This window comes from Staurois parvus, unplaced genomic scaffold (assembly GCF_062004578.1).
Source record: "Staurois parvus isolate SC_StPar_1 unplaced genomic scaffold, SC_StPar_1.0 ptg000282l, whole genome shotgun sequence".
In the NCBI taxonomy this organism is placed as follows: domain Eukaryota; kingdom Metazoa; phylum Chordata; class Amphibia; order Anura; family Ranidae; genus Staurois; species Staurois parvus.
In genome coordinates this window covers 6,915,986-6,938,615 of record NW_028318078.1, presented here as the reverse complement: position 1 = coordinate 6,938,615, position 22,630 = coordinate 6,915,986, and the positions used below count along the sequence as shown (strand labels likewise).

At 39.9% G+C, this 22,630-nt stretch overlaps 1 protein-coding gene across 5 annotated transcripts in view; it reads left to right on the top strand.

Moving 5' to 3' along the window:
• TASOR (transcription activation suppressor) overlaps positions 1-7,983 on the top strand; it is an 88,604-nt gene extending 80,621 nt beyond the window's left edge. For 4 of the 5 annotated variants that reach the window (XM_089681890.1, XM_089681889.1, XM_089681891.1 and 1 more), the window contains one exon: positions 3,250-7,983. In XM_089681890.1, the coding sequence (XP_089538016.1) occupies positions 3,250-3,710 (461 nt within the window). In that variant the 3' untranslated portion in view covers positions 3,711-7,983. Of the gene's footprint in view, positions 1-3,132 lie in introns of all 5 variants that reach the window. The other variant, XM_089681892.1, reaches the window with a different exon arrangement.
• Positions 7,984-22,630: the final 14,647 nt, after the last annotated feature.

The window sequence follows — 22,630 nt, the reverse complement described above, 5'->3', positions numbered from 1 at the left end:
CCTGGAGCTGATTGTTGGCTGAGTCCTTGCCATTTTGGCTATTCTTAGATCCATTCGAATGGTAGTTTTTTGCTTTCTTCCACGTCTTTCAGGTTTTGGTTGCCATTTTAAAGCATTTGCGATCATTTTAGCTGAGCAGCCTATCATTTTCTGCACTTCTTTATATGTTTTCCCCTATCCAATCAACTTTTTAATCAAGGTACGCTGTTCTTCTGAACAATGTCTGGAACAACCCATTTTCCTCAGAATTTCAGAGAGAAATTCACTGTAACCAGCATGAACAACATTTGCTGCCTTCCTTCCTTCAATAATGACAATAATTGCTACCTGTTTTTCAAAGAATGAATGACCTCACTAATAGAACTCCACACTGCTATTATTTTGAACATGCCCCTTTCAATTAGTGATTCAATTACACAGAATCAGCAGCATGCATGTCATGACTGTTGGGTCTGTTGGATTTCTATTACTCTACTACACCTGCTAGTAAATTATTTGCCATGTAGAAATATCATTTCGAGCAAAAACAGTGATTGATCAGGTTAGTGATGTCTGACTGCTATTATTTTGAACACAACTGTATATGTTCAATAAAAAAAAGGGAATGTTCATAAATTCTGTCACACAGCTAGGCATGAGACAGATTGAGACCAGTTGCTATAAGGAAACCGCTTGATTCATAAATACTACCTCGACCACTCTAAAGTAGCATCACAACAGAATTTGCCTTGCCCATTTTTTTTTTTTTTTTTGCTTAGAGCATGGGAGCAATATAGCAGGAGGTGAGGGGGGACCTGAGAGAGTGGATCAACAGAGCTGGGGATTACTAATAAGCAAAGAGAGGCCAGTAGAGTGTGGGGGGTTACCACTGAGCAGTGATCAGCAGATTTGGGCACTACAGTGAGGGATCTGCTGAATGAGGGTACTAACCAGCTGGGGATCTGCTGAGTGAGGGTATTACTGACCTGGGGGTACTACTGAGCCCCTTTAAAACAAAGTTTGACTGAACCCCTTTGAAACAAATAAAAATCCACACATGGGCATTTGCCATGCTTGCTTAAAGCTTCAAAATATCATCACAGAAGCCTCAAAAACGCATCAAAAATGCATGTTGAAGTGGCTAGGAGATTTAATGTGGGAAAAATCAAAGCGAGTGTAAACTAGCTTTAAACTTGATTTCAGGCTAATTGTGTTGCTAATTTGTTTGAATGTCCCCCACAAGAAATGTGTAGACCCTTCCTAAGCAAGAGTAGGCCAAATAAAATTTTAGGTCACCCATAAACTTTTTTTTTTTTTCCTCTACGTCATGTCAGTCTTGTTGCTTCAGACATAGGCTGGTATCTGCTGATGCCCAGTTATATTCAAGTATCGTAGGCACAGACAAATCATTCTGGCTGACTCCCGATTTGGGAGAAAACATTGCATATTAGCAGCTTTTGAGCTTAAAAACCTGTGGCATATTTGTTAATATGTTGCATTTAAAGAGCTAAATATTGACACAAAAAAATATGGATTCGTATTGTTTAGTTAAAGTTCTTCTTTAATTTGTTTCATTTAATAAATGTCAGCAGTTTTAAGTGAAAAGAACAAAACCTTCTAGACAATGGGACCAAAATGCAAGCTGCTTAATTAAAACAAATACTGTAACTGCTTCAAAATGCATCAACCAAAATGGCATTTCATGTGTGTGGACACTAAACAATTTGAAAATCTTTAAATTGAGATGGGACTTTGATTTGGATGTACTGTTTGTAGAAAAAAAATCTTGTTCTTGAAATAGAAAATTGTTATTCCACTTCATAAGTACATCTAGCCATCATAGTGCAGTGTGATACAGTAGTAAATCCTTAGAGTACCATTTTCTTAACAAGCAGTCACCTTCTAGGGATCCCAAAGTATTGTTATGCTGCAGCTTGCAAACAATGCGCACATATACATATAGATGGCACAGATCATTTGGATTTAGTCTCAGAACTTTGCAGTTTAGCCTTACCCTGTAATTGAGTTTTTTTGTAACATTTACATGTAAATGTGTGACATTTGTCCATAGCCCTGGAACTGAGAATTTTCCATAGTTTATGTAAAGGTAAAGCTTAGAACTGCAGCACTTGCACAGACATTGCTACATTAATTGTGCATTTTTCATGGGTATAGAATTTGCAATAACAGTTCTGCAAGTGTTGAAAATGTACTGCTTAAAAGGGTCCCCTCTAGCTCACATGGATGGTTGGATGGTGCTGCCAGTTTTAAACATGCAGCATGGCAGCAGAATGTTTAAGTTTTTTTGCCACTTTGTACATCATTTTCTTCCAGCCATCACTAGAGGCAACAGAAAGTAAGAGACAAACTACTCAATGCAAGTCAATATATTTTTCTCTTTTGCCTCCTCTAGTGGTGGCTGTGAGAAGCCGCTACAAGAGGAGGAGGTCCACCTATAGAAATCTTCTGGTTGTCAGCTAAACAGGGATCGGTTATAGTGCAGTAAGAATAAAGCGCTCAAAGTGCACGTTTTTTGTTGTGACACTTTTAAGAAATGTTTTGGAAGGCTCCTTGACTGTTCACTGACAGCCGCATCATGTAACAATACTGACACTGTCTTATCCACAAACCTGCAGAACAAACAAAACTGCTTGTTTTAGAAAAACATGCAAGACCGATGTACACCTTGGAATCTGTTCCATTACACTGTAATGCATATAGTGGCCCCAGGTTTTTATTTGTAATACAGCATACAATAATTTTCAGCTCAGCTTGCATTTTAGGTTCATTGGTCTTTAATAGGAAAGTCGACTAACGCTACTAATTTGCCAGCGTGTATTAACAAAATTAATTTGCATATATGATCACTCTTGCTATTGGAAATTCTATGTGGCTGTTGGTTTATGTTCACTTAACATCAAATGCAAGGTTGTACTGCGGTAACTTTGGGCAATCCCTGTAGCTGTGTGTTTAGTTCTTTGGTCTACTGAATGAGCAAAGACTTCTTCTCAGCTTGCCTTCTGCTTCCTTTTGTAACTGCCAGAAGTAAAATTCTGGTATGTCTAGCCTTTGGCATGCTAGTTGGGATTTCCCAATGAACTAATGTTGTTTCTCCCCCCCTGTCTTCTAAAAATCCCAACTTCTACCCCAAAGGACGATCACGGCACCACTGTGATAGAAGATGACTTTTTCCAGTGCATGTTGAATATGAAAAGGCTGCAGGAGTGAGTATAATTGTATAGTTATACTTGGCTTCTCTTTGCAATGCAGCTGTCAGTGAAGCTGATCTGAAGGAGGAAGAAGACATGTCTTTAGATTCAGAGGACGAGATGCCACAGATTGAAGTATGCACAAACGTGACCCATGATCCTCAAATAGACTGTACTACGAACAAGTCAGAGGCTGTAAATGATTCTCAAACCGAGAAGTCGAAAAAGACTCCTATCTTTGACCCAGAGTTCATGCAACCTGTAACTCCAGTGTCCACAGCTGGCTCTACCGTGGGTGATAATGGCAACACAGTGGAGGATTCTTCCAGTAATTTTAATGACTATGATAGCAGGTCTTTGGGCATTTCCCATTTCAACCTGTTAACGCATCAAACATTTCTGGGATCAATGGTATACCGTAACCAAACCCCTGGGGAAAACCTTTTCATCAGTTCCTACAGCCAGTCGGATCAAGAGACCTCATCTGGCTCTGAGTGGGATCAAAAGTGGAATGTAAAATAATATTTTTTTTTTTTTTCTTGTAATGTACCTAAAATATTTATATATCTGACATTTTTGTAAGATTTGTTTTTTTCTTATACAAAGTAAAAGACACATTTTATTATATTTAAAGACCTTGTCTCTTTCTGGATTTGACATGTGCAATGAGTTTTTAATTGTACAAAGGGTTTGCACTTAGGTTAACTTTTATTTCTCTTCAATTGAGAGACATTCTTAGCCTTTGGGTTATACTGTTGCATACAGGGGGAATTGGCACTAGCAAAGGAGCAGCTCAGAAGAACCCACTCACTACCAGCAAGCTTGTTTTACTCTGGTTTTCTAGGAAGGCGGAAGTCTTTTCTTCAGCTCTGCTGTGAAAGTACAAACCTTTTTTTTTTTTTTTTTTTTCTCATTCATTAAAGAGGACTTTCACTTTATACAAAAAATACTGTAGCTGCTGACTTTTAATAAATACACTTATCTGTCCAGGGTTCCAGTGCTGTCCTCGCCCTGGTTGGTTCCTCGACAGTCTACGGGTCTTCGGCGCCAGCATGTTGACTGTGTGAAACTGGTTGTTGCTCCTTAAGACTATACATTCTTTGTTTACATTTAAAAATCAGTATTTTTTGCTAGAAACTACAAACTACTTAGAATGCCCAAACTTTTATATTTTTTTTAAAGCAGAGGCCCTAGATAATATGATGGGTGTTTTTCAAACGCATTAAAAAAAAAAAACTCAAATATTAAAGCGGAGTTCCACTCAAAAGCGAAAGCTCCGCCTATTTGCCACGGCAAAGTGAGCCAGATGTTCTTCCCCCTCCTTACTCCCGCAGTCTCCTGGGAACTTTCACAGGTCCCAGGAGACTGCCAGACCAATCAGGAGGCACAGTGCGACTCGAGCATGCACAAGTGGGCACCAGGCTGCGAAGCCGCAAGCTGTCACAGCCTGGTGCCCACAGTAGAAATGCCGGCACCGTGGAGGACAGAGGAAAAGGGACTGTGCGGGTGATAACATCGCTGGACCCCGGGACAGGTAAGTGTATGTTTTATTAAGTCAGCAGCTACAGTTTTTGTAGGTGCTGACTTTCAATACACAAAAATGGCTGGAACCCCACTTTAGGTTTAACCTGTGTAAGAAAGACTTGTATGCTTATCTATTTTTTAGATCGCTCTTTGTCCAGTCACATGATTTCCCCTCTGCCAGCCAGCACTGGCTGCAGGGGAGAGAAGACAGTGCTCAATAATGGCTGGTAATGCCTTGGAGCAGTGAAAACATACAAAAGGCTCATATGGCCCATCCATTGTCAGCACTCCCTACTTTTCCCTGACATGCTGCTGGGTGACTCGGGAACTGTGCCATGTGACCGGACCACACCAGCTTGAAAATAGGTAAATATACAGATTTTTCTTAAACAGGTTAGGCACTCACAATAGGTGTTAGGAGTGGAGAGGGAGGTTTTGCCAGGAATTATACTTTAACCTTTTCACTGCCAGTCCCTGTGCTCCAATTTTAAACTCAGTTGGTCGGACCATTGTTGCAAATTTTCCCTTGCTTTTATATTTTTTCCTCAGTTTTCAGAGTTTGTGGAAGACACCCCCCCCCCCCCCCCAACCAAACCATACATTTTCTGAAAACACATGGAACAGTAGAATAAAAAGGTGCTACTGCTTAAGGCCCACAATATATACACAAATGTTTATCAAAGCAATATTTTAGCTGAAAATACACTGAAATCATTACCAGATAAACACAGCATATTTTACAAGCATCCTACTCTACATATGAAATCTTAATTTGTATTTACTTAAGAAATACAAATATTTGTACATTCTAAATTGCACTTTTTTGCAAAAGGGTGAAAATCATATGCAAAAATGTAAATAGTAAATATCCGAATTTCTCTAAAAATCTGGAGGTTTTCCTTGATCGCTTACAACTTCCAGAGTAAGTAAAAGACCCCCCCAAACCATATATTTTCTGAAAGCACTGGACCAGTAGAATAAAAAGGTAGTACTGATCTTTAAGGCCCCTCAATATTTGCGCAAATGTTTATCAAACAATATTTTCGTTAAAAATACACTAAAATCATTAGCTAAAACACAGCAGATTTGACAAAATTCTTACTAAATAAAATGTAATCTTAAGTGCGTGTTTGCCTTTGTGCGCTAGCATGGGAGTACGGAGGCACTTTAATTTTATTTTTACATCGTTGCTTTAAATTTTTTTCTTTGATCACTTTTATTGCTGTCACAAAGAATATAAACATCCCTTGTGACAGCAATAGGCACATAAGAGGTACTCAAATTCCTCTGCCCTCAGAAACATACAAAACACCAAGATCAGTGGTTTAAATGCTTTCAAAAATGGCGCTGATGACATCTGGGTAAACCGAGAGTGATGTCAGGTCATTGCTTCCAGATTACCGCTGTGGAGACCCGATCAAAGCCAACCCCAGCTTCGTTCGGGACTCCGACCAGCTGGTGGATGCACCAGCTGATTGCTCGGGTGTCAGGAGAGCCTGTGAGCCATGGGGGGGGCGGAGAATGTCCCCTCCTGCTGCTTGTAATTGCTTTTACGAGATAACTGGTATCCTGGTACAAAGTGGTACCAGGGTGATGACTGCAGGTTGGGGGGGGGGGGGGGAGCACAGGCATTTTAGAGTCTGCAGGAGGGAAGGAAGCAGCGGGTGGGATGTAGAAAGGCAGTGGCCATATTGGGGTGTGTGGGGCGGGGTGTTATTTTATGTGAATAGCTGTGATCGGCCCCGGTGGAAGCAGTGCAATAGGGTCTGTACAGCATACAGACCTTTCAGTTAGAGGGTTAAGGCCATGGTATTCTGTTTAGGGTGTTGGTGCCCAGCGGTTGATTGTGGTTGCAGTGCTTTGCAGGCTTATTTGCAAAAAAAGTGCATTTTTTTTGCTGCAAATATATGTGCAATTATTTTTTGCAAAAAATGGACTTGGCCTTTTAGCATTCAATCCGCAATCGTTTGGAAACCCTTTTCTAAAGTTTTTAACTAGCATGTCCTGCTATGCAGCCTACCATAGTGAGAATGTCAGTATTTCAAACCTTAAAGCATTGGACTAAACAACTATCTTTGCTGATCTGTATTTGTAGAGTGCTTAGAACTTATGCCTATAGTTCTGTACTATTGCGTAGATTGGTTATTTGATCATGTCTGGCTTAATAGCTGAATGAGTCTATCGGTGAACAGTGGAGAACTTGGTTAAAATGTTGGTCTACAGAACAGCTGTTTAATCAAAAAGGCATGCTTAGGAAGCTTTTAAATGTCTTTTTGGGGATTCTCTGGACATCCTTCTAAAGGATTCTACTGGGAATAAGTATTTAGTTGCCCCATGAAAGAAGCCTAAGCCACAAATAAGAAAGACAATAATCATCTAAGGCCAAATGGGTTTTTTTTTTTTATTTTTTGTTACACTCAGGCTTCAACTTCCAAGGTCAGCCCCAGGCCAATGGCCCTGTTTAATTGCTAATGTTGGTCCTTTAAATCTCCCAAATCTTTAAGTCCACTTTGGCATGAAGTGATGCCCCCACTTTCCAAACATCTTCATTTTTGCAGACACCTGGTAAGAAATCATCTTTGTTCTCTGCCCCCTCCTATTAAGTACAGCCTGATACATGCTTTACTTCCTTTAAACAACTGCACAGGATCAAGATGGAGGGTATGCTAATGGTTTTCCTTGATCTGAGCTGACCCAGGGTTTATGTGGTATGCCAACATGGTAATACTTCTGGTAGATACTCTGTGGGCTCTTGTTTATTTTGCCAGTATCCAATTCCCCTGTAGGTACCTGTATAACCTGAAGGCTGACTTTGTGTCCCTCAATACTCTAAATGAAAGATTTTATGGTAAGTACCAAAATCCCATTTTCTATCTTTAACAGTATTTTGGCCATGACTGAAAAACTGTTGTACATAAATGTGGTTCATGAACGTTACCTCTGCATTTACTTTCTGAAACTTTTCTAATCTACATAATATTTGATATTTTAAATCACAAGAGACACTTGAACATTTTTTTTTTTGCCTAGTTTAACATGGTTTCTACCTGAAGTATAGATCATATCTATATATGGTCAAGGTTATCTGGGACTGTCAGTTTATTCTGCACTGTTTATCACTGTATAGTGACCCGCTGCATTAAAATGCTACTAAAAATGTTTGTTTTGATTTTAAAGCAACTACTGTAGATAATGTATTTAGTGAGACAGTATTGGCACGTAAGAAATTCTTTTACAACTGAAATTAAATAACTTCTATTTGCACTCAGTATTCATCTAGTCTTCAGCTGTGTTCCTGTCTGCAAAAATATATCTAATTTAAAATTTGATTCCAAACACATTTTTATAGTAGGTGGATGTGTTGGGTTATAAAAAAAAATACAATTTAAAGGCAGGTAAAAAAAATGTGCGGTTATTAGTTTTTGCTGCAGGAGCTTGTAAAGCATTGCACCAATGATAAGCAGATCTCCTGCAGGTCTGTCAGTGCATCTGCTTGCCCATACGGGATGTATTGGCAAGCAGATATTACTGACAGGAAGAATCGATGAACTACCACAGCGCTCCACAGCATCATGGTAGTTCATTAAGAACTGCAAGCTGACAGTCACTTAGGCTGGCCATACATTATACAATTTTTTCTTGAGATTTTTGGTTTAGATTTACCAAAAAGAATATAATAGGAGGTCAAAACTAACAACACTTTCAATTGTATCCAATTAGGCAGGCTCTTGCACTACATAGTTGAAGGTAAATCTAAAGGAAATTGGGCAGAAAGTTGACAGAAAATTATATAATGTATGGCCAGCCTAAGACTGTTGGGACTTGTAGTTTCTCATTCAGAGGAGTGACATGGCTGGGCAGGTGGAGCTCTGCACGGCAACTTTTTAAAAACTTGACAGCGAGGGGGGTGAAGATCCCCCACTAGCTGTAGAAGCGAGGGAGCCGGAAGAGCAGAGGCTGGTGCTTTCATAACATATTACACTCTGAAAATGGGTATAACATGATATGAAAGGTAACCTTGTCTGTATAAAAATATTTAAAAGGATAAATAGTTGGAAGGCTAAACACACTTCCCCAGATGTTGTTTTTATTTTTGGTGTAATATACAGGTGAAACTCGAAAAATTAGAATATCATGCAAAAGTTCATTTATTTCAGTAATGCAACTTAACCACTTGAGCTCCTGAGGATTTACCCCCCTTAATGACCAGGCCTTTTTTTTGCTGTTTGGCGCTGCACGAATTCAAATGATAATTGCGCGGTCATGCAATGCTGTACCCAAACAAAATTTACGTCCTTTTTTTCACACAAATAGAGCTTTCTTTTGGTGGTATTTTATCACCTGTGCGCTTTTTATTTTTTGTGCTATAAACAAAAAAACACGAACATTTTTAAAAACAATATTTTCTACTTTCAGCTATAAAAAATATATTGTAAACTCAAAGTTAGTCATAAATTTAAGCCAAAATGTATTCTGCTACATGTTTTTGGTAAAAAAAAATCCCAATAAGTGTATATTGATTGCTTTGTGTGAAAGTTATAGCGTCTACAAACTATGGTATAGATAATTTGAAATTTACACAGCTTTTACTTTCTGACCACCCATCACATCTCTTGAGGTGCTAAAATACCAGGATAGAACAAACACCCCCAAATGACCCCTTTTCGGAAAGTAGACACCCTAAGCTATCTGCTGAGAGACATATTGTGTCCATGGAAGATTTATTTTTTTTCCACAGGTTTCTGGAAGTTGTCAAATGATTTATTTCTTGCACAAGTCATGGGTATATGTGGAATTACACACCAAAATACATTCTGCTACTTTTACCAGGTATGAGGATACCACACATGTGACACTTTTTGGGAGCCTAGCCACATACAGGAGCCTGAAATCCAATGACCACTTTGAAAGCCTGAAGGTGCGTAACTTCTTCATTTCACTTCCCCACTACCTATCACAGTTTTGTAGGCCCTGAAATGCCAGGATAGCACCAAACCCCCCCCCAAATAACCCCTTTTTGGAAAGTAGACACTCCAAGGAATTTAAAAAAAGGCATGGTAATATTTTGCAGATCTCATTTTTTTCTCGCAAGGTTTTGAAAGAAAACCTTGTGTTTTCTTTCTTCATTTTCCAAAAACTTGTGGCAACAAATGAGATCTGCAAAATACTTACCATGCTTCTTATCAAATTCCTTTGGGTATCTACTTTCCAAAAATTGGTCATTTGAGGGGGTTTGGTGCTATTCTGGCATTCCCGGGCCTCCGAAACTGTGATAGGTAGTCTGGAAGTGTAATGAGGAAATAAAGCCCTTTAAAAGCCTGAAGGTGCTTATTGGATTTTGGGGTCCTGTACTTGGCTAGACTGCCAAAATGTGTCTCACCTGTGGTACCCCCATACTTGGGAGAAGTAGCAGAATGTATTTTGGGGAGTAATTCCACATATACATATGGCTTGTGTGAGCAATAAATTATTTAAATGACAATTTTGTGTATTTTTTTTTTTTTTTTTGTCATTTTCCAAAAACCTGTGGTAAAAAAATAAATTCTTCTATTGATTCAACATGCCTCTCAGCAAATAGTTTGGGGTGTCTACTTTCCAAAAAGGGGTCATTTTGAGGGGTGGGGCATTTTATGCCCAGCATTTAGAAGTTTATGCCACACATCACTCACTCTTCTAACCACCTAAAGACCAAGCCTTTTCTGACACTTTTTGTTCACATTAAAAAAAAAATCAGTATTTTTGCTAGGAAATTAAAGTGAACCCCCAAACATTATATATTTTTTTTAGAGCAGACACCCTAGTAGATAAAATGGTGGGTGCTGCAATTTTATATCTCACATATTACTTACACAGCGATTTTTCAAAACGCAATTTTTTTGAAAAATATACACTCTTTTTAATTTTAATGCACAAAAACACAATATATTGGCCAATTATTTGGTAAGATATAAAAGATGATGCTATGCTGAGCAAATAGATACCAAACATGACATGCTTTAAAATTACGCATGCCCTGTGCAATGGCGACAAACTGCATACATTTTTAATATCTATAGGCAACGCTTTAAAAGCCTTTACAAGCTACCATTTTAGATTTACAGAGGAGATCCAGAGCTATAATTACTGCCCTTGATCTGACGTTCGTGGCGATACCTCACATGCATGGTGCAATCGCTGTTTCCATACTCGCACAGGGTCAACGCTCACGACCGCAGGTGTGCGCGTGCGTGGATGGGCAAGGGTCCTTTTTCCTGATTTATTTAATTTTTACACTGTCCCTTTAATTTTTTTAATCACTTTTAATGCTATCTCAGGGAGGGGGGGGCATTTTCTCCCACTGCTTGTAAAGGCAATCCTGCAGCTAATTAACCACTAGGAATGCTTTTAAATGAAAGCCCATTTCCGGCTGAAAAAAATTATACCAGGATGATGCCTGCAGCTGCAGGCATCACCCTGGTATAACCATTCAAAGTCCACTGATGTACCAGTACGTCGCTGGTCCTTGTTGGGTGTATATGCTATGTTCCTTTTTTTCTTTATGCAGCCTGTGGGCTGAATGGAAAAAAAAAGAGAAGAAATCTCTGCCAGAAAAAGTGTGTGGTATGCCCACCATTAGAAACCTCCCTGCATCCACCCACTTCTAATGGTGGGCACGCATGAAATGTGCCAACAAATATAAAATATATATGCTGAAGCATAGGGGCCATCCACCCACTGGCCACCCCAGGCCCCCATGCTTTGGCATATATTCTCTTTTTTTAACTGCGGATGAAAAATCTCATCCGACAGCACTGCACACACCTACTTATGTCTATTCTGAAAGCAAGACCCTGTTGCTGTCAGAATAAACAGGTCAGTGCTGCAGTTTGACATTCCTGCAAAGAAATCAACAATGGTTAACAATAAAACATAAACTCAATAAAACAACTTTATAATTGAAATATCTCTGCAAGGAAAAGTGTGTGGTGGTATGCCCACCATTAGAAACCTCCCTGCATCCACCCACTTCTAATTGTGGGCACACATGAAATGTGCCAACAAATATAAAATATATATATGCCGAAGCATAGGGGCCATCCACCCACTGGCCACCCCAGGCCCCCATGCTTCGGCATATATGCTCTTTTTTTAACTGTGGATGAAAAATCTCATCCAACACGCTGATTTATGTCTATTCTGAGAGCAAGTTGCTGTCAGAATAAACAGGTCAGTGCTGCAGCTGAAAGCATTCCTGCAAACAGAAATGGTTAACAATAAAACAGCAACAATAAAACAGTATAAGTAGAACAATCACAAAAATGACAACAAAAAAAGCGATATTTTTGGTTAAATTTTTTTAGGGGGATTTGTATTTTAAATTTTTTTTTTTTTTCAAACTTTAAACATTTTTAAAACAGATGGTAGGGTCTCTCCAAATGCGATAGCCAGTTTCCTGACTACCTAACATCTTTAGAGACCCTGTGTAAATGTGCCCTGAACTTTGCCGTGCTGTTCCCTATACTAATAGTTCACTAGTGTATAGTAGAGGCGGAAGCAGGGCTTGACGCAGAGGCCAGGTTGGCTAGGACAGGAGGGACAACAATAGCGGCTGTCACGCCTAATTCCACCTTTCAACATCTTTTTTGGGGTCTTCTTTGGGTTGGGGTACCAGGAATGGTATCGGGAAAATGTCTCTCATGCAGATGGCTAACTGCATCTAGGATGGGGGTTTGGGGGCGCAGCACCTTCTGGATACAAAAGGGCCCTGTTGATCTCTAACTGGAATTTTAGGTATGATTCACTATGTACAGTTGCTTTGTAGAGAACAAAAGCGTTATATACAGCCAATTGAAATAGATAAACAGACACTTTTATGTACCAGCGTTTGGCTTTTTGGGAAACCAAGTACGGCTTCATCATCTGGTCGTTGAAGTCCACCCCTCCCATGTTAAGGTTATAATCGTGGACACAGAGGGGCTTCTCAACAACACCAGCTGCCGCGGCAATTTGGACGGTTGTATCTGCGTGAATGGAAGACAAGAGGTAAACATCCCGTTTGTATTTCCACTTCACTGCAAGCAATTCTTCGTTTCTCAAGCAGGCTTTGTCCCCCTTTCTAAGACGGGTATTTACAAGCCGTTGGGGGAAGCCCCGGCGATTAGATCGTACAGTGCCACATGCGCAAATTCCCAGATTGAACAAATGTCTAAATAGTGGCACGCTTGAATAAAAATTATCCACATATAAGTGGTACCCCATATGGAAAAAGGATGACACCAAGTCCCAAACTATCTTGCCACTGCTCCCCATGTAGTCTGGGCATCCGGGGGGCTCCATGTGACTATCTTTTCCCTCGTAAATCCTAAACTTACATGTATAGCCTGTTGCCCTCTCACAGGTCTTATACATCTTGATCCCATATCTGGCAAGCTTGCTGGGGAGATATTGTTTGATTACAAGGCGGCCAGAAAATTGAATGAGGGACTCATCGATGCAGATGTTTTTATGGGGAGTATACACATCTGCAAATTTTTGGTTAAAGTGATTTACAATGGGCTGAATTTTGTGGAGCCGGTCAAATTCAGGGTCACCCGAGGACGACTGAGTGTGTTGTCGTAGAAGTGCATAAAACGCATTATCGTCTCATATCTATGCCTGGCCATGGCAGCAGAGAACACGGACATGTGAACAAGCGGGTCTGTGGACCAATACAACCGCAATTGATTTTTTTTATTAATGCCCATGTTGAGGATTAGGCCCAAAAAAACTTTAAATTCGGAAACCGCAATGGGTTTCCATGCGAATGGTCTGGCAAGGTTTGAATTTGGGTTGGCGGCGATATATTGTCGTGCATATAAATTGCTTTGATCCACAATCAATGCATAAAGATCTGTGAAAAACAGCTCAAAAAAATCAAGGGGAGTATTTAAATTTGCTGTTTCCACCTGAATTCCGGGTTGTGCAGTAAATGGGGGAAGTAAGTGTGCTGCAGAATTTGTGGGCTGCCAATTGGGATTTGCAAGCACATCCGGAAGGATACTAGGTGCTCTACAGGCCTGTGTGCGAGTTCTTGGTGGCCGCGGGACACTACTTGTGCTCGCCACCGCACCAGCTTGTACTGCACTTATGGAACTCGCCACGTCACCAAGTGATACTGCAGTGCTGGTATGTACATGACCAGAATGTACTAGGCCGCTGGTGCTCGCCAGTTCACCAAAAGGTAGTGCGGCACTAGTACTGGCACTCTGCTGCATATGAGAGTCATCATGCATTTGTACCACCTCAGCAACCTGGGAATGGGGTTGGGTACACCTGATCTTAGCAGGGACCTCTTCCTCGTCGTCTGAGCTATGTCAGGGTACCGCTGCTGTCTATAGGTTCGTATTCTGAGCCTGATTCTGCCAGTGAGTCTTCCCCTTCGCTCTTACTTGACATGCTCAGAATCCTATAGGCCTCTTCACTAGAGTACCTTTGCTTGGACATTTTGGCCACTAAATTTACAGGTACCTAGTGCGACTCACGGGAAAAAGAGCGCCTGGCTGTTAGGGACTGCTTGAACCGCTACAAACAATTTACCGACAAGTGCTAACAGAGATCAGGCCTGATTCTGTGAACACTACGGTTTTGTGTGTAATGTATCAAGTGACAGTTTATCTACTGATACTGCATTTGCTGGGGGGGGGGGGGGCGTAGGGGCTAAATGCAGGTGCTGGCAGGTGTCATTGCTGATCCTGCTAACGCTGCGTTTTTGGGGATACTATAGTAATGTGAAAGCTGGCATAGCGCTGATCTGATCAAAGATATTGATCCAATCAGACACTATACTAGCAATGGAGGTTTAGCGTGCAAGTGAGCGTGTTCCTGGCAATCAAGGGGTCAAATGTGATTACTTGTGTACTGGTGGCAATCTGACGCTATCTGGGAGGGGTGCTAACTGAAGCTAACACTATTGGAAGTCACCAGTGACACTAATACAGTGATCAGTAAAAATCTGTTCACTGTAATCAATGACACTGGTGACAGGGCAGTGAAGGGGTTAACTGGGGGGGGGCGATCAAGGGGTTAAACGGGATTACTGGTGTACTAGCGGGCAATCTGGAGCTATCTGGGAGGGGCGCTAACACTATCGGATGTCGCCAGCGACACTGATACAGTGATCAGTAAAAATCTGTTAACTGATCAATGACACTGGTGACAGGGCAGTGAAGGGGTTAACTGGGGGGGGGTTAAATGTGTCCTAGGTGTGTTCTAACTGTGGGTATGTGCTGTTTTACTCACGATTTGTATGTCTTCTTCTCCGTCTGGAACGGATTGTGTCCAGGCAGAGAAGAATGACATCATATCCTGTCCTGTGTAACTGTCAACACAGGACAGGATAGGAAAGGGACTGATCATCCAATTTCAGCCGGACATCACAGGCTGAAATAGAATGATTGATCCCTCCGGGATAAAATTGTGTCACCCGCGGGTCGGCGGAAGCGCCCCCTGCCCGCGAAAACCTCGGGAGCGCGGCGCACGTTTTAAAACGTGCTTTTGCGCACCCATGCCGCCCTGCAACCGTATATATGCAGTGGCAGGGCGGCAAGTGGTTAAAAGGTAAAGCTAATATATGAGAGAGATTCAATACATGCAAAGCAAGATCGTTCAATCCGTGATTTGTCATAATTGTGATGATTATGGCTTACAGCTCATGAAAACCCCAAATCCACAATCTCAGAAAATTAGAATATTGTGAAAAGGTGCAATATTCTAGGCTCAAAGTGTCCCACTCTAATGAGCTAATTAAGCCATAACACCTGCAAAGGGTTCCTGAGCCTTTAAATGGTCTCTGTCTGGTTCAGTAGGAATCACAATCATGGGAAAGACTGCTGACCTGACAGTTGTGCAGAAAACCATCATTGACACCCTCCATAAGGAGGGAAAGCCTCAAAAGGTAATTGCAAAAGAAGTTGGATGTTCCCAAAGTGCTGTATCAAAGCACATTAATAGAAAGTTTATGTGGAAGGGAAAAGTGTGGAAGAAAAAGGTGCACAAGCAGCAGGGATGACCGCAGCCTCGTGAGGATTGTCAGGAAAAGGCCATTCAAAAGTGTTGGGGACTTTCACAAGGAGTGGACTGAGGCTTGAGTCAGTGCATCAAGAGCCACCACACACAGACGGATCCTGGACATGAGCTTCAAATGTCGTATTCCTCTTGTCAAGCCGCTCCTGAACAACAAACAACGTCAGAAGCGTCTTACCTGGGCTAAAGAAAAACAGACCTGGTCTGTGCTCAGTGGTCCAAAGTCCTCTTTTCTGATGAGAGCATCTTATGCATCTCATTTGGAAACCAAGGACCCAGAGTATGGAGGACGAATGGAAAGGCACACACTGCAGGATGCTTGAAGTCCAGTGTGAAGTTTCCACAGTCTGTGTTGATTTGGGGAGCCATGTCATCTGCTGGTGTTGGTCCACTGTGCTTCATTAAGTCCAGGGTCAACACAGCCGTCTACCAGCAGATTTTGGAGCACTTCATGCTTCCTTCCGCAGATGAGCTTTATGGGGATGCTGACTTAATTTTCCAGCAGGACTTGGCACCTGCCCACACTGCCAAAAGCACCGAAACCTGGTTCAATGACCGTGGGATTACTGTGCTTGATTGGCCAGGAAACTCGCTTGACCTGAACCCTATAGAGAATCTATGGGGCATTGCCAAGAGAAAGATGGACATGAGACCGAACAATGCAGAAGAGCTGAAGGCTGCTATTGAAGCATCCTGGTCTTCCATAACACCTCAGCAGTGCCACAGGCTGATAGCTTCCATGCCATGCCGCATTGAGGCAGTAATTGCTGTAAAAGGAGCCCAAACCAAGTACTGAGTACATATGCATGCTTATACTTTTCAGAGGTCCGATATTCTATGTACAATCCTTGTTTTATTGATTGCATGTAATATTCTAATTTTCTGATATTGTGGATTTGTTTTGTTTTTGTTTTTTTTCTCAAAATTGTCAGCCTTTTTTTTTTTTTATAGTGCAAAAAATAAAAAACGCAAAGGCGATCAAATACCACCGAAAGAAAACTCAATTTGTGGGGAAAAAAACGTAAATTTAATTTGGGTGCAGTGTTGCATGACCGCGCAATTGTCAGTTAAAGTAACGCAGCATCGTAACACAAACGGCCTCTGTAACCGCTTCCTGACCGCCCTATAGCAGAAATACTGCTACAGGGCGACACGGACACACACACACACACACACGATTCGTGGTTTTCACGCCCCTCCCAGATAGCGTCTGATTGCCCGACAGTACACCAGTCATCACATTTAACCCCTTTATTGCCAGGAACACGCTCATGCACAATAAAATTAAAAATTAGTGAAGCGCTTGTATCACATGAATACAATCATGTATCTCCATATAGTGTAATTATAAATCAAAGTGACCACTATATATAATAAATGTGTGTTGACTCCCTCTAGTGAAAAGAAAAAATAGTGTCAACCAAAATAGCTAAATAACACACATTAGGAAACTAAATATATAGTGCATAAATCAAATATAATGAACAGAATATATATACGTGAAAACAGAATATTGGCCACATACAATGGTGTCTAAATTATACATAAATGATATATGCCATAGGTGAACAAGACAATATCAAAGGTGAAAAAAATATTCCATGCATGTGACTGTGCTTTAAGCTGGAACACACACGTGATCTCCACTTCTAAGTGCAAGTACTCTCCTTCAAATGGCAGCAATGCCTGCTCACCTCCCTTCCTCGACCCACACAGGGCCTCAAAGCAGTTACCACCTCAGTGGTGTATTCCTCTGGCAGACTCCTTATTCCTCCTCCTCCTCTTATGCAACTCATAAAAAGACAAGAAAGCCTTCCATAGTGTAGTAAATTTAATAGGCAAAGTTAAAAATTACAAAGTTTTCCACTCACATGCTCCTTTCCATAAAAAAGCGTTTTTCCCAGCCTGTGGGTAGATATGCATGCACCTGGGGGAATCCAATATGGCCACTGTGTCCGGACATACGTCACCAGGAAGTAGACAAACCGACGCGTAGCGTCACGTGCGTCGTGACTTCATCAGGGTTACCGCCCCCTGGTGACTCAATGGTATTTATAGAGAGAAAAAAAAAAAAAAAAAAAAAACCTAATTGGATTCCATTGTGAGAGCGGGCATACGGCGGACATCTTATTAGAGTCCTGCACTCACATACATGAATCTATCCCATATATGAATTCTAGTGCTGGATACCAGATATAAATCTCCATATGTCATATTCAAGATATACACATATAGGAGTAAACAAATTATATATTTAAGCCTATATGAACCACATCTACATCTTTAATGGTGCAATAACACCAAATCATAAACTTTATTAATCATAAATATTAAAACCATTAATCTTAGTGGGCTTCCTTATTAAGTAGATATATATATCCTAAATAAAAAAAAAAAAAAAAAACGCATGAGGGTACATGTTCCCTCATGCGTTTCCAAAAAAAAAAAAAAAATTTTAAAATATATATCTACACGACCATTGTAAATTAATTCGAATGAATGCTCAAAGAGCTCATTAAATACCGATTTAAAAGAACAATTAAAAATAAAAATAAATAAAGTGGCATGCACAAATACCAATAGCTTGGGTTTACAAAAATACATTCGTTATATTAACAGAGTTAAAAAATATAATATGTAAGTTAATATTACCAGAGATATTTTATATGTAAATTGCTGTTACCAGATCAATTTTCTAACATTTAAAATTCAAATTTAAAAATCGCTAATAAAACAGTTGAGATCAAACTCAATATTAAGGCCATGCGGTGCCTGTGTATGCATGGTATACATCCATCTCGACTCTGCCTGACTAAGGGATTTAATCTTATTACTCCCCCTCCAATGACTCACATACTTCTGTATACCCCAAAATTTGAGTCCTGAAGGGTCTTTATTATGCTGTTTTAAAAAGTGCCGGGAAACGCTATGTTTAGGGAACCCCTTTTGTACATGTTCCCTCATGCGTTTCCACATAGGCCTTTTAGTTCTTCCTATATACTGATAACCACATGCACATTCAAGGCCATAAACTACTCCCTCTGTATGGCATGAAATGAAATCTTTGATCTTATATATTGTGCCATCATAGTTGGCCTTGAAAGTGTTACATTTGCCGTTTTTTCCTTTGGTTGCTCTACATGCGTAACATTTTCGGCACGGAAAAAAACCTACTTGGTCAAGAAATGTAATGCTCTTCTTTTTGACTGGTGGATCAAGTACATTTTTAACTAGTTTCGTCCTCAGGGAAGGGGCCTTCCTATATATAAATTTTGGATTATCTCCCAAAATCTTATTTAGATCAGGGTCCGTTTTAAGAATAGACCAATGTTTAGAGAATATTTTCTCGATTTTTTTATAATGGACATTGTAGTCTAGAATAATTGCCATTTGACTCTCAAAGTTCTCCTTTTTATTTTTGTCTACAATCAGTGACTCCCTCTCCATATTTTGAACTTCAATTATTCTCTTCTCTATTTCTTTCTCAGGGTAGCCTTTTTTGATAAACTTATCTCCTAAAGTCTTTGCTTGTTTCTTGTACTCTTCCTTATCAGAGCAATTCCTTCTCAACCTCACTAGCTGGCCCTTTGGTATATTATAGAGCCATGGGCGGTAATGGCAACTGTCTGATGGTATGAATCCATTACGATCCACTTCTTTAAAATAAGTATTTGTGTAAATTTTCCCTTGTTGATTCATAATGTTAAGATCCAAAAAATTAATCCTCTCATTATCAAAGGTCCAGGAAAATTTAATATTTTTAGTATTATTATTTAATCCATTCAGAAAATTAATCAACAGTTGTCTACTTCCCTTCCAAATGATGATAACATCATCAATATATCGATAATATGAGATAAGTTCACATGGGGTTTGTTTATAGATGGCTTCCTCCTCCCAGTGGGCCATATACAGGTTGGCAACACTGGGGGCAAACCTTGCCCCCATCGCAACACCCCTAATCTGCTGGAAAAAGGTATGATTGTGCCAGAAGTAATTATGTAAAAGACAAAACTCTAGACACTCCAATGTAAATTTCCTTTGAACTCGTTGGATATCACTATACTTTTCAAGTCCCCACTTCACTGCATCCATTGCTCCATCATGGTCAATAATGGTGTACAGCGAAGTTACGTCTGCACTTGCTAAAATTATTTCTGGATGACCCTCAATTTTTTCTAATATTTGAATTAAATGTTTCGTATCCCGTAGGTACGCTTTAGTTCTTTTAACTACTGGCTGTAGATAGAAATCCACATATTGACCAAGTCTTGATAGAACGGATTGGATACCGTTCACTATTGGTCTACCTGGTGGATCCTTCACATTCTTGTGTATTTTCGGTACAGTGTATATCACTGGAATACGGCAAGTTTCAGGTATCAGATATTTGGTTTCCTTTTTGTTCAAGATTTTTTTATTTTCCCCTTTTGTTACAAGTTTGACCAATTGTTTCTTATATGACAACGTGGGGTCTTTAGACATAACTTTATAAGTGGTATCATCTGCCAACTGTTGAGCTAATTCTTGTAAATAATATTCTTTGGATAACACCACTATGCCCCCTCCCTTATCAGCAGGCCTGATGACTATATTGTCTCTCTTAGTAAGTCTATTAATCCCTGTTTGAATGCCTATATTATTTATGCATTTGGGGATTTTCAAATTGTCCAAATCTTTAGTGACCATCTGTTTAAAAACTTCAATGTGGTCATTATTGTGTACCTGCGGATTAAAAAGCGATTTATTTGAAAAATGACTGTAAAAAATTACTGCTAGCACAATTCGCTATGCTGCTCTTAGCTCCTGGTAAGTTTAAAAAATACTTTTTAATATTGAGTTTACGGATAAATTTTTGTGCATCTACATAAATAGCAAATTTATTAGCCACCTTAGGTGGTGCGAATTTAAGGCCCTTATCTAAGGCCATAATTTCTTCTTTAGATAATTCACATCCACTTAGGTTAAAAACACCTTCCCCTATTATTCTCTTTTTCTTTTGTTGTTTCCTCCCTGCCCGGCACCCCCTCCTTTGGGTGGACTTTTCCACCTTACATTCTCCGGACTCCTGTCTCTCTCTAAAAAATCTCTCTGGGGTAATTCTTCTCTCAGTGGTTCATATCTATTGTACTGTTCTATAGGACTTCTTCCCTCACCATACGGTGGATACCATCTCTCTTGTGGGTATTGCCTCTCTGGATAGTAATTATTATATACAGGTCTTTGGTAATAATCTGGTCTATATGGGCCATAATAATTTGGATTATAGTTATTCCCTTTATAATGGTTATTCGGTCTTCCCCCATTTTGATATGGTCTCCAATTGTTACCACCCCCCTTAGACTTTTTCCGATTAGAACCCCCATTGTTATTGGGTCTCCATCCATTTCGGGGTGTATGATGTGGTGGACCATTAGGGTGATAATTGCCCTTCTTTTCTTTATTATTTTCCTGTTTTTCCTGAGTAGTTATAAACGAAAGTTTAACTGTTTCCCCCTTCTGTTCTTTAATCGGGGTTGTATTGATAGAGGCTATCTCTGATTCTGTGGAGGAACTTTGCCATTTGAATACCTGCTCTTTTTTGAAATCGTTAAGATCTCTTTGGTACTTTTTCATTTTCCTATATTTGGTTTCCTGATCAAATTTTTCCAAGTCTTTACTTAATCTTTTATTATATGGTTCTAAATCTGGAGAATCTTTCAAAGGTTCAATTCTGTTTTTTATTTCTTCTATCTGTGATTCGAGTTGTCTCATTTTCTTCTGTTTTCTTTTTAATAAGAATCTCAAGAGTTCCAACCCTTTATCATGAAAGAAGTTGAACCATTCATCAGTGGCCTCAGCATCAACTAATCCATCACAGATGGGTACGTCCCACCTAAATCTCCTGGGGACCAACCGGTCCTTGAGATATTTTTCAAAGGTGGTCATATCCCACCATGTGGATAGTTTCTTCTCCATTAGATGCCCTAATTTCCTATATAAGGTGTCTAGATCTCCATTAAGAGTGTTCTCTGTTTTAGTAAAAATGTCCTCTATGTTGATAGTTCTATTCTCTATGAATTTAAAAATCTCCATATTGGCTGCAAAAGGTATAATGGTGTGAAGTAAGCTAAATAATAAGGGATCCTCCTGCGCTCATGGGAATAATTGACAAAATACAGCTGCTGTCACTTAGCTGATACCAATAAGTGCAAAATAAAATTAAAAATTAGTGAAGCGCTTGTATCACATGAATACAATCATGTATCTCCATATAGTGTAATTATAAATCAAAGTGACCACTATATATAATAAATGTGTGTTGACTCCCTCTAGTGAAAAGAAAAAATAGTGTCAACCAAAATAGCTAAATAACACACATTAGGAAACTAAATATATAGTGCATAAATCAAATATAATGAACAGAATATATATACGTGAAAACAGAATATTGGCCACATACAATGGTGTCTAAATTATACATAAATGATATATGCCATAGGTGAACAAGACAATATCAAAGGTGAAAAAAATATTCCATGCATGTGACTGTGCTTTAAGCTGGAACACACACGTGATCTCCACTTCTAAGTGCAAGTACTCTCCTTCAAATGGCAGCAATGCCTGCTCACCTCCCTTCCTCGACCCACACAGGGCCTCAAAGCAGTTACCACCTCAGTGGTGTATTCCTCTGGCAGACTCCTTATTCCTCCTCCTCTCTTATGCAACTCATAAAAAGACAAGAAAGCCTTCCATAGTGTAGTAAATTTAATAGGCAAAGTTAAAAATTACAAAGTTTTCCACTCACATGCTCCTTTCCATAAAAAAGCGTTTTTCCCAGCCTGTGGGTAGATATGCATGCACCTGGGGGAATCCAATATGGCCACTGTGTCCGGACA